This window comes from Delphinus delphis, chromosome 16, assembly GCF_949987515.2.
Source record: "Delphinus delphis chromosome 16, mDelDel1.2, whole genome shotgun sequence".
NCBI lineage: Eukaryota > Metazoa > Chordata > Mammalia > Artiodactyla > Delphinidae > Delphinus > Delphinus delphis.
Window position 1 is genome coordinate 15,432,262 of NC_082698.1, and position 18,670 is coordinate 15,450,931.

Consider the following 18,670-nt stretch of genomic DNA (forward strand, 5'->3'; position numbering starts at 1 on the left):
GCTATAATACTTAAAGAAACATATGGGCAGAACTTGAACTCCGATTCATTCCAGAGCTGTAATACACACACACACACACACACACACACACACACACACACACACACACGCACACACAGACGTATATATACACTTTTTGGGGGTTTATTTCATTTTATTTATTTAACTGTGCTATCCTAAGACAATTAAGATAATACTTAGGGATATAAACTACTAACTGTGCTATCCTAAGACAATTAAGACGTATTCAAAAATATAAATTGAGGATTCAAATTTTACTTAGTTGATATTTACAGTTTTAAGTTATCAGTAAAAAACAACAAATATTCAAACCTTTTGTGCTTCCTTTATGAGTTGATCACAATAATCAAACCAGGACAGAAATGAAATTAAGGCTCGTTTTCCTGGAAATGCGGAAGCATCTTCTTTATGACTATATGAGTCCAAGCTACAGGACACAGAAGAAATTTGAAGTCCAAAGTTATCCGAAAGCATTAATCCAGTTCAGTACAAAAGGGGAGATGAAGGCATGTGAATGAACACACGGTATATGATACATTTACACAGGCGACGCTGGATGTCAATCAGAAGAGGGTTTTATAAATAAAAGCCACAGATAAGAGAAAACCTTTTAAATGAAAGTTGTGAATAATTTTCACTCATTAAGTGGAGAGAGACTGAAGCAGAATGGAGCTGCAGCAGAAAAACCATGGAGATAGGTCCTCATATTTCCACCATAAATTTGACCAAGTAACAGAAATGAAAAGTCGGAGGTTCTCAGCCACTAGGATGGAAGGAAAGAAACATAAAGAAGGGACTGCAAGAAGAAATAAATGGTTTGCTTCTCTTCCTGCCTTAAAGTACCACCCAGTAGTAAAGTTAACAAGTGAGTCTGGCAGATGTTAACAGAATACAGGGTGGAAAAAAACAAGTAAGAACCAAAGCACGGTTAAAAATGCACAGAGAAACAATAACAGGTTATTATGTCAAAATGTTAGACTGCTTACAGGTGGTGGGATTATGGGTAATTTTATTTATGCTGCTTTACAGTTTTTAATAACTTATAAATGTTCCTCAATAATCATATTTTCATATGAGAATCAAGGGGGGAGCCCTAAAAGCTGGGGGGAAGGGGTGAAACAAAGAGGTAGGAGGCAAGGTTCCACACAGGCAGGCCATGAACTATGAGACTGCCCCAGGGGCAGTGGAGCTGATTTATAAAAGAGAAGATTCCTTCTCTCAGGGTTTTTTGTTTTTTAAAAAATATAGTCAGATGGGCTTCCCTGGTGGCACAGTGGTTGAGAGTCCGCCTGCCGATGCAGGGGACACGGGTTCGTGCCCCGGTCCGGGAGGATCCCACATGCCACAGAGCGGCTGGGCCCGTGAGCCATGGCCGCTGAGCCTGCGCGTCCGGAGCCTGTGCTCCACAACGGGAAAGGCCACAGCAGTGAGAGGCCCGCGTACCGCAAAAAAAAAAAAAAAAAAAAATATATATATATATATATATATAGTCAGATAAAGTTACTGATCTTAACACAGTTAAGGTCGTAATTGATCACTATTAACAGACAGAGGGAAAATAGCTTAACTATGTAACAGATGGACTGTTCCCATGCCAATTCATTCCTGATAACAAATTTTAAAACAAGCCTCAAAACACAATCTTGTTTAATGTTCACTAGCAATGCTGTATATTTCAAAACTAAAGATTTCTATCATTGCAAAATGGAAATGGATTTAAAAGCGTAGGTTTAAGAAGTCACTTTTATGGAAAAACAAAATAGCAGCTCTTACCCCCAGTTAATTGCTTCCACTGTTTCAATATCTAAGGGGTCCACTGACTGAGGTAGGGCCTTGTACAGGGAGGCCAGCCTGTCTGTGAGCAGTTCGCACAAGCAGGTGCTCTGCGTGAGGCACTTGACGGCCGCTGGCTCTGGCAAACTCACTAACAGCATCAAGCCCTCGCAGGCTTTCACAGCTATTCGGCCATCCTGAGGGGAAAGACACATACCTCTTCAATGCTTGAATTAGACATACATCAGTTTGTTTGGAAAAATTCAACTTAAACGGATTTAAAGTTCTACACCAAAATGAAAATAGATTTTTTTCTCTATGCAAAAAACTGAGATTATGTTAGAGGGAAAGAAGGTAAAGCAGATGACTCACAGGACTTCTCGTAAGATTTAACAAAGAATTCACTAAGTTGTAATCCTGGTTTGGACGAACAACCGTGGCCTCTGGCAGTGCAGCGATGCTGAGGCTGTCCAAGCCTGTGGACAGATCATCCATCTGAGCGTGAGGCTCGTCTTCTAACTCCGTGTGCTCCATTCCAGAGGCACCAGACGGCTCCTCTGGCCGACAGGACTGTCCTGTATCTGTTGACAAGGAATCTTGACCTTTTAATACATCTTCTGAAGTTGCGTTTGGTGCTCCTTTAGAAGCCAGTGATTTAAACTTGTTCTGAAAAGGAATACATGTTTTGTAAGATTCACGTCAAAAGCCTCATGGAACAGAAATCATACTTTAATGAGTTTTTCTATAATTAACACTCAATACCTAGCCACTGTAGCAATGGATACGTGTTGTGACAAATGAAAATACCCAGACTTAAACAAACTGTGCTTTAGATATTTTAAAATGGCACAGGTGTTTCAGACGTAGACAATGGACTTGAGGACGTGGGGAGGGGGAAGGGGAGACCGGGACGAAGTGAGACAGTGGCATGGACATATACACATTACCAAACGTAAAATAGATAGCTAGTGGGAAGCAGCCTCATAGCACAGGGAGATCAGCTCGGTGCTTTGTGACCACCTAGAGGGGTGGGATAGGGAGGGTGGGAGGGAGGGAGACGCAAGAGGGAGGGGCTACGGGGATATATGTATATGTATAGCTGATTCACTTTGTTGTACAGCAGAAACTAACACACCAGTGTAAAGCAATTATACCCCAATAAAGATGTTAAAAAAAAATTACATAGGCGTTTCTGATACTCTTCAGAACACGATCTACAAACTGTTTTACACCGACGACAAACAACTGTTTTACACCGACTATAAACAATGAACAATATTAGCGATAACTATTTGACTACTACTGAAAACAACTGATGTTAGTGAGGAAAAAAAAGATTCAAGAAGTTTCAATTGCAGTTAACTGTTTTCTAATCACTGGGCTGCTAAAAATATATTGCCCCAATGTTGACTCTTCTAAAACCAGTTTTCTAAGATGATTTTTCTGGTTTTTCCTTATACTTCTGCTCTGTAAATATAAATCAACACTCTGAGGGCATCCTTACTCGTGTTTTTGAGGATAAAACTAAGATTTGCTTGAAATATTGTGACCCTTCCTCCCACCACATACACCCAAACACAAAAAGAATCTAAACTGAAGCAAATCTTTAGTTTCCAGGTAAAAGTATCTTGCTTTGCATTTAAACATAAGAGCAAAAAAAACAAAAAACAAAAAAAAAAAACATAAGAGCAAAAGTCAAATCACTCACACAAGTTAGAATTCATCATAAACCCGCTTCTCTGCAGGGCCTATCAGAGTGTTGCACCCATCACAGAAGTGCATTAAATGCTGAATGAACTCAAAGTTCTACTTCCAAAGTTATATGACAGTTATTATAAATCACTTTTATTACTATTAAAAGTAGAGTTTAGACCAATCTTGAGAAATTGAGCTCAGAGCACATACATTAAAAGGAAACAATGCTGAGGAACTCCATGAATATCCCAAACAACTTCCGTATTTTCTATAAAGTCAATTGCATATCATAGTCTTTATGAATGTAAAATATTTTATTCCGTCTAAAATGTTAATACTATTGTTGGGAGTGGCATCTGGGATGAGAATGGCAAGAGGAAGAATAACCCTAGAACGGCACTCACTCCCTAGTGTTCCTCAAAGTGCGACTCAGGACTGTCGGCCATGTGGTCTTCTGTGGGGCTTGATAAAAAGGCAGATTCCTGGGTCTCACCTAGACCTGCAGAATGAGAATATCTGGAGGTGGAACCTCCAAGGAATCTGCATTTTGAAAAAGCTCTGCAAGCCAGTACAAACTCTTCATCCTGCCATTCAAAGCCTCTGACGATTCCAACCTATCTGTCTAGGCCCTTTTCTTACCACATGGCCTAATTAAACTATGTGAACACACCACAAACTTTCATATCTTCCTTCACTCCTTTACTTATGCTCACTCCTTCCTATCTAAACAACTGTCAAGGCTCATTTCAAAGACAACCTCTTCCATGCTGCCTTTCCTAATGACCAGGGCCAATGTAATCTCTTCAACCTATGAACATTTAGGGGGCATTAGGGGGTATCTTTCTTATGATACTCACCTTACTCTACCTTAGATTACAGTATCTGAACATTAGTCTTACCCTCATCACCAGACTACAAACTCCTTTAGGGCAAAAATGTTTCTAACTTATCTACTATCTGCACTTAATTCACAGCAAATGTATCTATTAGCTGATATAAATGAACAGAGAGATTAGATTTCAGGGGATACATGCTCAAGAACTGCAAAGTACTTCTATTACTATCTGTTACTTACCAGTAATAAAGCTGCATTTCTCTAAAGATTCATTCATTCAATAAGAGTTAATTAAAGTTACTATGCATTGTGCTAGATACCAGAGAAGCTGTGGGGACCTAAAGATTAATGAGATAGAGTCCCTGTCCTCAAGGAGCTTACTGACCAGGAAAAAAAAATAAAATGCATATAAATAACTCTAATGCTAGGGAGATTATAATAACTGACATTAAAAGCGTATAAGTAGTCCGATCAGTTCAGAAAATGGAGATACCTACCACCTCATGCTTTGGAGAAGTATGTGCTATAAACACGCTGCATTACAGCAGTCATGACACTATCAGAAAGGTGTTCTTGGTATTGAGGTCTAAATGTAAATGTTCCTCTGAAAACAGGCAGGCATACATATGCTTGCAAATTTTCTCTGCTTCTGGTCTATGGCTGTGTACTTTTGAAACAAGTTTCGGAGATTCTGAGAAAAACTCCTTAAAGCTTAAGCTTGGAAAAAAATCTACTGCATCTAAAGTAACTTAGGTATCAGGACTTCCTTGGTGGCTCAGTGGTTAAGAATCCGCCTGCCAACGCGGGGGACACGGGTTGGAGCCCTGGTCCAGGAGGATCCCACATGCCGCAGGAGCAACTAAGCCTGTGCACCGCAACCATTGAGCCTGCACTCTAGAGCCCGCGTGCCATAACTACTGACACCCACATGCCTAGAGCCTGTGCTCCGCAACAAGAGAAGCCACCGCGATGAGAAGCCCGCGTACCACAACGAAGAGTAGCCCCCGCTTGCCACAACTAGAGAAAGACCGCACGCAGTGATGAAGACCCAATGCAGCCAAAATATAATAAATGAAAATTAAAAAAAAATAAAGTAACTTAGGTATCTAAGAAAACTTTAGTAAAAAACTTTGAGAAGAAAAATCTCACACTTAGCCAAATCAAGATATTTGATACATTTATATCATAAAGCTATTCCAGCCATGTTGAAGCAAACTTTCAAAATATGATGCATACCATGAACATCAGGCATTCAGAGTCCTTAACACTAACCTAGAAATTTAAATTTATGCAATTTTGCAGCTTCATTGCTTACCTACCTCCAATAAGAATGCAGAATAAGATCCTGAATTACTCATTAAATAAAGTGAATTAAAAATGAGCCCATCTATTAAACGGCTAAAAGTTTTAAAAACAAAACAAAAAAACTTGACAACACCCACTCTGACAAGAACACGGAACAACAGAACTCTCATACAGTGTCCATGGGATGCAAAATGAAAAACCCACTTGGGACGAGTTTTGCAAATATACACTTACTACATGATATGGAAATCCTACTCTGAGGTATTTACTCAAGTGAAATGAAAATCTAAATCCATACAAAAATCTGTGAATGTTTACAGTGGCCTCAACCATAATTGCCCCAACCTGGAAACAACCCATAAGTCCTTCAACTGGTGAATGGATAAACAACTGTGGTACATCCATACAGTGGAATACTACTCAGCAGTGTAAAGGACCAAACTCATGGATGACTCTCAAATGCATTATATGAAGTAAAAAAAGCCAGACTCAAAAGCCTGATTATATTTTTATGACTTTCTGAAACAGAGAAAACTTGGGACAGAAAACAGATCAATGACTGCTTGGGGCAGAGGTGGAAACAGGATGACCAGGAAAGGACATATGGTAAGATGATGGAGATACTGCATATCTTGATTGTGTTGGTGGTTACACGACTGTGTTTGTCTAACTCATAGAATGGTGGATCAGAAAGACTGAATTGTACTCTAACTTATACCTCAATCTGAAAAAACAAAAAAAAAAGAAGAAAAAACTTTTTTTTTAACTAAAAAAACACATTTTTTCTAATATATTCCTAAATGACTTCACTGCTGAAAAAAATTAAATGAAAGCAGGAAATACATAAAAGTTATTTTCTAATTTAAAACTGGAAATAAAATCTAAATGTCAATTGATTTACATAAACTATGATTCGGTGACTACAGCTATGAAAAGATAGTACAAGATAGTAGAGCAATTCCAACTGCTACACGAGGGTGGGGAGGTAACTCATGATGCTTCGCATCATGTCCAAATCTGCACACACCATCCTTACCCCAGGTCAAGTTACCCACACTCTGCACTTGAGCAAGCCTGGCTGAAAATATGATAGCTTATAAATTCCCGTGACTTCTCTCTCCCTGATTTGCCCTTCAAGCTGTACTAAGCCTTGGCTTTGCATTTGTCCAGCCCCTATACCGCCCCATACATCTGGCTCAATCACATTCTTTGAGAATCGTTTTTCTCAGGAGATTTCAGGTTAAAATAAGACAGTGCTCTTAAATGAAAATTCTGGGAAGTAAAATAAGCTATCTGATTCCCAAAGAAGTAATTCCTTCTAATATTATTCACAGAATTCAATTCTCATAATAATTTTAATACACACATACTTTGAAGGTTGACAAGAAGGATACCATACCTCCAGAAAAAAATTAACCAAGTAGGGATCTTGTTTCAGCTTTGCACACACAATGCAGAGAAACTGAATTTCTTCATTTTCTGTTGGCGTTGCAAGGACTTCACCACACAGTCGAATTAATTTCTGTCAAAAAATTTAAAACAAATGTTTAAACTTGGGTTACTTTTTATAAACATGTAAACAGCCATTCATTTACCTTCAGGATATTTAAAATGTTCAAATAATGCAAATACCTTGCATTTTTCAGAAAGAACACTATTTACAATCACCTCTATCAAAATACATTTGCTAGTCGTAGGTCTTTCAAATATGTTACTCTAAAAAATTAAGGGGTTATATAATAAACTCTCCTTGAGATGTCATGGAAATAGGTAAATGGTAAAATTAATGTATAAAATTTTAAAAGAGAAATATAAAGACATGAAGTGCATTTAATACATCGTCATGCATAAAGAAAGCTCAAGTATTTGCTAATTTGCATGTTATTTTAGAAAAACCATATAAAATTATTTCTACACGAAAAGAAGCAAACTAAAAAGTTTTGTGTAAAGGGAACAAAATACCTGCACTGGCCTATGCACGTTAATATGTGGAAGTAGTGGCTGCCGGATTTTCCCCAGAAGTTTGGTATAGAACACCAAAACCTGCTGTTTCATCCCCGGAGGACACTAGGGGTAGGAGAAAAGAAAAGCAAACAAGAAAAAAACAGACAACGCAAACATACTTACTCAAAAGCTTAAAAAATAGGAGAGGCAATGTACGTGAACATATTCCCCCTTCAAAAATCAATGCAATTAGCCAGTTAATGACTTTATCAGAATAAAATTCTCCACCATATTATTACTGACTGGTATTGTATAAATAAAACCACATCTGGGACTATAATATAGTGTATGAGACCACAGGCTGATGTAATTACAAATAGCCTGGTGATAATGTGCCATGGAGACTGGAGTTTGGTTCAGGCAATGCCAACCTGTTTGTAGTCTAAACGCTAGGGTAACAGGAAACTCCCCAGCCAAAGCAAAGGCAGAATCTTACCGCTTACGCTAATGACAGGTAATCAATAACCTTCCATCATACACGTGTAGCAGTAATAAAGCCTTCTAACACATATGATGTAAATAAAGGAATCCTATGTATAAACTGCTGTGATTTATTCTAACAATGCTGTTCTAAATTAGTTGCAAAATTATTTACATTATGATTATTATAGGCAATGAATATTTAATAAATAAGTTTTGATAACATGCCAATTGTTTTAAATATTTGCTGAAAAGTAGGTAAACATGACGATTACTCATGTTGTAGATTAAGAGAATATGAGTTAACAAGGTTATACGTTCTATAGTTAACCTGCTTATTCTGCCTCAGATTTAAAATATAGTCACAAAAGAAGTATTTCCAAAACATCATCATAGACACGTTATCTGGAAATAGCATAAGCTATAATCTTAAGCACAATAATATCTTAAGATAGCAAATACCTTCAATTATTCAGGTGAAACACAATACTTACAATCACCAATATCAAACTAAATTTCCTAGTAGTATAATTACTAATATTTGCTCAAAAGTCAATTAATATTTGTTCAATATAATGTTGCATAACCCCTCTCTCCACAGAACAGGAAAAAGAAGGCAGGAGGGGAATGAATCGGAGGATGTTAGGGAGCAAACACGTTGCCTAGAAAATATAAATAGAATGAATTTAACCTAGAAATGAAATGGAGTATTACAGATTTAGTTAAAAGGAAACTGTCTTCAATACTACTTCATAATTCTATTTGGTGTTTAAACATGTCTATTAGTTTGGGGTTTTTCTAGTTTGATTTTCACATCATGTATTATAATAATTCACAGAACAGAACCACAGATTTTTAGAGCTGGGGGAGGCCCCTTGGTGATCACCTCCTAGTTTTTAAAGAGGAGGAAGATTAACCAAAGAGACTTACTTGAAACTGGCTCCACTCGTCAGTAGAGTTAATGTCAGAATAATCAGTGACATTTTCTTTCAGGATTATGAAAAATACTTCCTAGTTTTGTAACCCAATTTGCACTGGGTTCCTACTCATTTCCTTTGATTCTGAGCGTCTGCACTTGAGTTTATTTTCACAAATGTTTACATGTAATTCTAAGCAGCCTAAGTACCAGTTGTTGTCGAGAGCATTTGGGAGCTTCGCTATATCTATGCAAAGCCATGTTCACAGAGGCCATACAATTTTCTTTTTTTTCCACATACTGACTTGAATCCTGCCATACTTAACACACAACTCTACAATTAAATTTAGTGCTTGGCAGCTTCCTTATCTCTAAGACATGAACACATATATTACATGCCCAAGAACGCCACGTGGATTAGGAACTTACATCAGCTTTCCCTAAGGTATATAATGTTTCCAAGATCTTGTGATGAAGTAAATATTCCATACATGGCCCCGTCTCTCCAAATTCCCGTTCACTTTCTTCTTGTATCAAGATAACCAACATCTGTTCCAGATGAGATGGAATATTTGTATCTGTCACCGGGGCTTTATCATCTAAATAATAAAAACATTCATCAAATTTTCAAACATTTTTATCTGCACATTTGCACGTAAAATACTCTTTATATTTCCCCGTTCCTATTCAAACAGAAAAATCGGAACTACACATACTTAAGTGAGGCTTACATCTTACTCAAAAACAATCTATATTCTGAAAGATGGTCTATAAGCTAATATTCATGCAAAGTAATTCAGAAAAGGAGCCATTTATATGCGGAATGGGAACACGATCAGAAAAAATATAAGTAACATCAGAATTTTGTACCCACTTATAATTAAAAAAATTTTTTTTCAATTAGCCAGTTCAGAAGATCTAAACTTTAGGTCTCTTTATATAGAAACAGGTTGGCCGTGAATGTTAAGCTGAATAACGTAGGATATGAGGAGAGGACAGGTTCTGTTTTTGATCACTGCTACACTGCTTTGTAACAATGCACTTACTGTCCCCAATTCATCTCCAGATTTGAAAACATGAGGACCCCAAAGAAAATCCCTCTATTAAAAATTTCTGACATCTCCTCTCATTAGCAGATACCTACTCCCAAAGTAAAAGCTGCTTCTCAGGAGAATTCTTATAAAATATTGATTTTTCAAAATAAAAATTCATGAATACTTTTTATATATCGAAAACACATGGTTTTATTAACCTATCTTTATTACATAAGGGTTAAATTACTCTCAATAAAATGTGAAGTTTTATAGAATGTCTAAATACAAAATATATTAGGGAGTGACAAGTTCTTTTTTACGTCTCTATTCTCCTTTACTTAGTACTGCTACAGTTCATACTACACAATCCTGGTATACTATGTATCTGATGATTTAAAGCTTTGTCTGTGCATATGCACATGTATGTATTATATATACACACACACAGACCAAACGATAATACTAAAGGCTTATGGAGAAAACAATGGAAAGAGAAGAGTCACTCTTGTTCCCCAGGAGGACATATATGTACCAAATTTATATAGTACGGGACAGTTGTTAAGAGCATGAGACCTGGAGTTGGACAACTTGAATTCAAATCTTGGCTCTGTCACTTTTAGCTGGATGACCTGGGCAAACTGTTTAAGCCTCAGCACCAACGTCTATAAAATGGAGTTAATCAACACCAGTAAGTGCTGTCGCATGATTTCAACGAAATACTCTGTGTAAAGCCCAGTGCCTTAGAACATAGTAAGAATTCAAGAAATGTTAACTTATAACTTCATATTCTTCTAAAATGAGTAGCCTAGGACTAATAAAAAATAGTGTGTAATTTTATTTGAAATCTGCTTTTTAAAAATGTTTTTTCACCTGTTTTACTGCAGACTTTATATAAACATCCCAGGAAAGAATGAATATTTAAGCATGGTCTGATTACACTTATTTATGGAGAAAAATAATCAAAAAGACTGTTTTTTTTGAGAAATAAATAAACTGTAAATTCAACTTGACAGGATTAAAATCCTAGCTCTCAAGAAGATCTAGTTTCTGCCATCCACTCTCATCCCAAACCATGTTTAGATCCCTGTGCCTTTGCATAAGCTATTCCTTCTATCTGAAATGCCTTTGCCCTCCTTATCTACCTCAAAACCTACTGCCCATCCTTTAAAGCCCAGGTCAGACACTGCCTCCTATTTCTCCCTTCTTCCTTCTCTCTCTGTGCCTGATGCACCTTTTTGTCCATACTTTATTGTAGTGTACACACTTGTTTTTGCTACGAGACTGCAAAAAAATCATTTAAAGCAAGAACTCACAGGCTTTCCTGTAAAGCATTTCCTTAAGACTGTGGAGGGGTGAGAAATTCACAAGGGCTAAGAATAGTCATTTGAAAAGGCAGCTCCTCTCAAAAAACTTTTCTGTAGATCTGCGGTCTAAACATCCAAATTAAGGTAGAAATTATATTTTACACTTAAAGGTGTATATATAGATATAGATAGTCTCATTTTCACTTACTATACAAATATGAAGAATTCCTTTCTTTTAAAGAATTATCTGTGACCCCATCAGCTTATCAGATCAACTATTTTTTTTCATGTTTCCTTTCAGTTAAAAAACATGTGTCCAATCTGCACACCCACTAGCATTTACCTATACATTCCTCAAAGGAGCCCATAGTGCTATGTAGCAAGGCTACTCTGTTTCCTTACTTCAGAGGTTGCCAAACTTCAGCTCATGGGACAAACCCAGGCTTGCCATCTGTTTTAATAAAGTTGTACTGGAACAAAAGAATGCCCTTCTTTTATTTATTGTTGATGGCTGCTTTTGCACGATAACAGCAGAATTGAGTAGTTGCGACAGAGACTGCATGGACTACAAAGCCTAAAATATTTACTATCTGACGCTTCACAGAAAAATTTTGCCAACCTTTGACTTAATTTATTCACATTTCCCCATATTCACTCTTCAGTCTACTCACTAAGAAAAATTGAAGCAACTGGAAAACAACTTCCAAAGACTCCCTATACCATGTCTACCCCTTTCCTGAATTTACACCCGTATGTTCTTCTTTCTGCCTTAATGTTATGGACGAACTGTCCACACGCCTATGAAGGCGAAGCCTCCATTAATGCACTAGGATCCCAAACCCCACTTGCCAACTTAAGGATATGGCTCAGAGACGATCTCATATGACTCTCGTACCCACCTGTCCTTCTCCACTACATCGTTCTAGTATGTTCCATCTTTACAAAAACTTTAAAACCCCCTCAATGCCACATCTCCCCCATGGCTGCTGCTCCATTTCTCGGCCCCCCTTTCCACTAACACTCCTCAAGACAGCAGTCTTCACACACTGTCTCTATACACTCTCTGTCCATTTTCTCTGAAACTTCCTCCAATCAGGTCTCCTCTCTCTTCCTTGCTATTAAAAGAGCTCTTATCAAGACCACTAATGAGCTCCTCATGGCTGAATCCAATGACCGGTTCCCAGCCTTCATCAGCGTGACATCATTTGACACTTGGTTCCTTCTCTCCTCCTCCAGCTTCTAGGACACCATTCTCTCTTGGCTGTCTGCTACCGAACTGGCAAAAGCAAAATCTCCTTTGCTATCATTCTCGTTTTCCCAATCCCTAAACACTGAGTTGCAGGGCCTTAGTTCCTGAACACTTTCCCTCTTCCGCCTATCCTTAGCTAACCCTAGATAATCTCACCCAGTCTCAAGGCTTTAAATCCTACTTACATGCCGATGAGTCTCAATTCCCTATGTCTAGTTTAGGCCTCTACCCTAAATTCCAGATTCCTATTTCCTACTGTCTACTTGACATATCCAATTGCATATATAATGGGCGTCTCAGACTAAGCATGTCCACAGTGCCTCACAAACCTGCTCCTCCAGCAGTCTCCCCATTCTCAGCGAGTGGCCCTCCTAGTTTTCCAACTGCCTAAGCCCCAACATTCGGAGTTATCCATGACTCTTACCCTGATACCCAATATTCAATGCACCAACAAAGCTTTCTTCAAAGTATACCCAGAAGACAGTCGCTTCTTGCACCTCCACCCTAGTCTGAGCCACCGCCATCTCTCAGACCATTGCAATAGTCCCCTAACTGTTCTGCCAGCTTCACCTCTGCATACTTTCCATCTAATTTTCTCACAGAAGCCAAAGTGATTCCTTTAAAACAGATTACGTTACACCTCCGCTCAAAACCCTCTGACGGCTTCCCGTCTTAGAGTAAAAGCCAAAGCCCTTACAATGGCTTACAAGGCCTTGTGTGAATCTGCACCCTCACCTGTCTTTTGTCACCTCCTCCCATTTCCCTCCTCGTCCACTCGCTCTAGCCACACTTCCTTGTGGTTCCTAGTACAAGCCAAGTGCTGCACGCTCCAGCTTCAGGGTTTGTGCGCTGGGCGCTCTCCTGGAACTTCTACCCCAGGTGCCCCCAGGCTTGCTTCCTCCTCCTTCAGACTTCAGCTCAGCAGTCACCTGGGGCAACAAGGCTTTCTCTAATCTTAAAGAGCCATCTGCCCCTGACCCCCACTCCCCAACACACACCTCTCTCCCTTTTAGCCTGCTTCATCGTCTCCTTAGCACTTACCATCTGACACACTATGTATACTTGTCTATTTATCGTTCGCTTCCTCCCAATCAATACATAAGCTCTGCTAGGACAGATTTTTGTCTCTTTGATTGTTATATGTCCCAGTGCCTAGAACAATGCTTACACGTAGTAGGTGTTCAACAGATATACTTTTGAATGAATCTATGAGAGTAATTAAAAGTAAAATAAACTGTTTGTAAGTTTAATATAAAATAATTTTGAAAACTAGTTTGAAATGTATTTTAGCATTTCACAAATTTTCTTTTTAATTAATCTTAGCATTGTTTCTTACCCGAAGTCTCTATGTAGTAATGGGTAATTGCCTTCCAGTGATAAACAAAATCTTCTTGTAAAGGAAGAGAAGGTGCAAGCTACACAAACAAAAACAAAAAAGACCACAGCAATTAAGAAAATGGCATTAAAAGCTTCCCATTAAGTATAACTCTGTATTTGTCTACTAATGATGCAAAAGCAGCATAAGAGTAAGGGGTGAGCTTTAATTTGATTCTTTATGTCAATATCAAAGAGAAACAAAATGAGTCACATCCAAGAAAGTAAAAATGATTTATTAAGAAATAGGACAAACACATTTATCAGCATTATTATTATATTATAGTATTGGGTATTTTTTCTACTCCCCGACACTAGTTACTATATATATGGCTTCAAAAGTAACAGCGTTACATGACAACACAATATTCTATTACTAAAGTATCAGTAAAATGGAATTATCGATAACCAGGGATCTTTGTACCTAGGACTTTGAAATGCAAGACAGTAAAAAGGTTGCTATGTAATTAGTTACACATCACCAAAGTCAACCCTGTAATCAGATTAAAACTGTTCCGTATTTTCAATGACATACAGAAGTGAATCTTTTCTTTTTAAGCCTAGATTAGGCAGTGCATATTTTTAGCAAAATAACTACATGAACAAGACACTACCAATTTAAATTCCACAAAGTCAAAAATGTTTTACATTTTAATTTTGAAATTTACTTCAGAAGTTTTAAGACTAAAATTATATCCCTTCAGCCATCTCATAGCAAATTTACAAGTATTTCAAATGGGTGTTAAATGGATAGAAAAAGACTTGATGTACCTTCTAAAACATTTTCTTGTCCTTAGAAAGAGTGAAAGAAAGAGAGAGAGAACTCTCTCTCAGTCCTAGTATCATCAATAAATTCTGGTCAGAAAGTACAGAGTTGACCCAGTTTTCTTAAGAACAAATAGGTTTCGGGCTTCCCTGGTGGCGCAGTGGTTAAGAATCTGCCTGCCAAAGCAGGGGACACGGGTTTGAGCCCTGGTCCGGGAAGATCCCACATGCCGCAGAGCAATTAAGCCCGTGCGCCACAACTACTGAGCCTGCACTCTAGAGCCTGCGAGCCACAACTACTGAAGCCCATGCGTCAAGAGCCTATGCTCCGCAACAAGAGAAGCCACCACAACGAGAAGCCTGTGCAATGCAACGAAGATTAGTCCCTGCTTGCCACAAGAGAAAGCCCACGTGCAGCAAAGAAGACCCAACACAGCCAAAAATAAAATAAATAAATTTATTTAAAAAAAAGAACAAATAGGTTTCTATTTCGGGAACCTAAACCATGGCAGCGTAATCGTCCATTTTCATATATTCATCTAAACAGACGACCTAAGAGGCCATGTCACTCCTATACTTCTACTTGTTCCATTTTGATTTCTTGGAGTCTCCTGCAGGGACCTCAAAGTTCGAAACCCTGTCAAAACAATTTCCAAACTCTTGAGCAAATTATAAACATTGGTCATGACGTCTTAAGTGTTTCAATCCAGAAGATGAACTGTACTTAGGAAGAAAATGGACCTGAAAAATTTTCAGCAACCATCAACATCATAATGCTAGCTTTTTCATATGTGCATATTCATACCACTCTGAAGAGTACTGAATTAAGAAAATATAAATATTCATCTCATTTCCAAATAGAATGCTATGAAAAATTTTAAAAGACTTTAAGATCTTTAACAAAGGAGTTAAAACCTTTGGGATTATACACTTCAAGAACATGGGGAAAGAAATAACTTGTAGGAGATTGAGAAGACAATTAAAAAGAAAAATAGGAAAGAAAGAATTAACTTGGGAAAATAATCTTCCTGAAATTTTTAGATTAAAAAGTCTGTTTTAATCAGCTACTTATTTTTAGAATCTTCCTCAAAACACATAAAATTTCTCTTGTTTTTTGGGCCTGGTTTTTTACACACCAACTTTATGTAGCGTTGACAATTATTATTAATTAATTATGTATTAACAATTGGGACAAACCCAAATGAAATTTGGTGTTTCAAAAAATGTACCTACTTTCTTATGTGTAAATATTATGACTTGTTAAATTTTTCCAAGGGAATTTCCAGGGCATATATGGAATTAAAGCATCCTTGTTCCACATTATTTCTCCCATGGGATTTAACTCTATTTACAAGGAAAGTTACTAAATCAGAGGTCTTAAATGATTTGTGTCGGGGCCTTTGCTGTTACAGTCAAATTCAAAGCAGGATGGTGTTGCTTACTTGTGAATCTCTTGCAGAAATTTGCTTTAAATAAGAAACCTATTTACGGAGACAGTGAAACAGTTCTAAGTTGCTAATAATTTAGTAACAATCTTGTTTAAACATGAATAAATTTTTTTATTTAAGTAAAACTTCCTAGTAAACTTGCCTCTTTCATTTCAAATTATAACATGCAAAATATATGCTTTATCATTACATAAAAACATTTACGCTCTGGGTTAAAAAAAAAAGATGTGTGAATCAGCATGAGGGGATTCTAATTTGAGTTAACTTCTTACAATACAGAGATTAAATTTTTGAAAATTCATGCGATCGATCACTATCTCAACCAAAAACTGACCTGAATATCTAACTTGGATATTACTTTCTCTGAGAAGTCTTGCCAGACTTCCTGCCGAGGTTATAGTCCTTTCCAAACACTTTGTGGCACCCACTCCCTGACTGACCGCTCACTCTCCCAGCCCTTATCCCATGTTTGTAACTGTCGAGTTACCCATCTTCTCCACTACTAGATTGTAAACTCAATGAGTTTACAAAGATTATATCATCTTTCTCATCACTGAATCCCGTTTCCTAGTCAATGATGGCAAATAGTAAGCATTCAGTACCATTTATTGAGTGAACAAACAGCAGTTGCTACCATTTAATGAGTAGTTATGTGCCAGGCACAGTGCTACAAAGTTTACACTTACCATATGCTCTTAAATTCTCACAATAAACTCTAAGACCCTGAGTCATTAACTGACCTGCCCAAAGGAACACTACTTGTAATTAGAAACCTGGACTCTCTTTCTCCAAAATGCCTACCACACAAAAGGACCTACCTACATTGATAACTCAGATGAGAACTAGTGTTCTCAAAGCCACATCTGCAGTCTCACATGTATCATGAACATTCCATGCCCAGATCTTTTAAAATGCTTCTTCTCTGTAGCAACTTTCCAGACGCCCATCCTATCTTCTCTTCCTCTCCAAAGTCCAGCTCAAGTCTCACTTCCTCCAGGGAGCCTTCTGCAACTACTCCAACCCTAAGTGTTTACTCCCCTCCTCCTATAGAACTCACTGGCTGAACAATCATCCAGATAATAATAATAATAATGATTCACATTTACTAAGCACTTACTATGTGCCAGGCACTGCATTAAGCACTTCATATATACAATCTCATTCTAATTTTCACAACAATTCTATCAGATAGATACAATTATTTCCATTTTACAGTGAGAAATTGAAATGTACAAAGACTAAGTAACTTGTCTAGTGAAAAAGCAAGGGACACAGGCAAGCCTGGAACCCTGCTCTGACTGGCTCTAGGGGCTAGGCCACACTCTTGTGCACTGCTTGTACTTTAACCAGTGTTTTGTTTTGTCTCCCAATGTATTCTCACTGTGAACTCACACTGTGCCATGCTTTCTTGGTGGGCTCATAAAATATTTACTGAATGACTAAAGGACTAAAGTTAAAGATCACTTGTTGGAAAAGAATACACTTAAGAAAACACTACATATGTTCCATCTGATGTTTTGGTTTTTTTGCTTTTTTTTTTTGCGGTACGCGGGCCTCTCACTGTTGTGGCCTCTCCCATTGCGGAGCACAGGCTCCGGACGCGCAGGCTCAGCGGCCATGACTCCCGGGCCCAGCCGCTCCGCGGCATGTGGGATCTTCCCGGACTGGGGCATGAACCCGTGTCCCCTGCATCGGCAGGCGGACTCTCAACCACTGCGCCACCAGGGAAGTCCTCATCTTATGTTTTAATTCCTAGTGCAGAGTAGATTTTTAAGGAATTGCTGGTCCCAACAATCATCATTAACTCAAACTATAATTTAAAAAGAAAATGTTGCATTCAAATTCTGAAAGATGACGTCCATTGAATTAATTAGTTAAGGTAGATGAAACTTTCTTTCCTGACACTGCCCTTTATCCTCTTGGAATAAATCTGCCCTCAAGGATGGAACTGACTGGAATTTAAAAGGTATTAGTCCCTGGCAGATAACCTCACATAGACAAAGGCCCTCAACAAATGTTGAATTGTATGGAAGGTGTTTTATTTATCCTTTGGAGAAGCTGTACTAAAATAATCCACCTCAGAACTACATGGGAGGCCTGATTTCAGACGTGTGACATGTGGCAACTGGCTAAAAGAACAGATTCATTTCATAACTCTTACTGGCCAATCATTTGTATGCTGAGGGAAAACTGTCATTTCTGAAACAGGAGGCAAGAGTTACATTATAGTTTTTGTTTTTGATCAAGGTGTGAATTTCTCTCCTAAATTCAAAATGCAGTCTATCAGCTTAATAACACATCTTCAAATACTGATCTTTGAAAACATCTTAGTTGTATTTCATCCTTTTTAAGTAGTTAACAGGAAATGTGAAGAAACCATTAATTAAACAATAAGGAAAACTCTACACTTAAACTGCATTTAAATGAATATGTACCTGGTTGACCCTAAAAAACCATTTGAAGGCTGATCCAATTAAATCAAGAAACCTAGGGAGGGACTTCCCTGGTGACACAGTGGGTAAGAATC

The 18,670-nt window shown here is 37.9% G+C and overlaps 1 protein-coding gene across 2 annotated transcripts in view; it reads right to left on the reverse strand.

The window, feature by feature from the left end:
* The window catches only part of FHIP2A (FHF complex subunit HOOK interacting protein 2A), a 36,050-nt gene that overhangs the window by 14,406 nt on the left and 2,974 nt on the right, over positions 1-18,670 (reverse strand). For both annotated transcript variants that reach the window (XM_060034018.1, XM_060034016.1), the window contains exons 2-8: positions 13,893-13,971; positions 9,399-9,568; positions 7,592-7,696; positions 7,029-7,151; positions 2,167-2,460; positions 1,795-1,991; positions 334-448 (exon numbers count right to left, since the gene is read on the reverse strand). In XM_060034018.1, the coding sequence (XP_059890001.1) occupies positions 334-448; positions 1,795-1,991; positions 2,167-2,460; positions 7,029-7,151; positions 7,592-7,696; positions 9,399-9,568; positions 13,893-13,971 (1,083 nt within the window). The remainder of the gene's footprint in view (positions 1-333; positions 449-1,794; positions 1,992-2,166; positions 2,461-7,028; positions 7,152-7,591; positions 7,697-9,398; positions 9,569-13,892; positions 13,972-18,670) is intronic.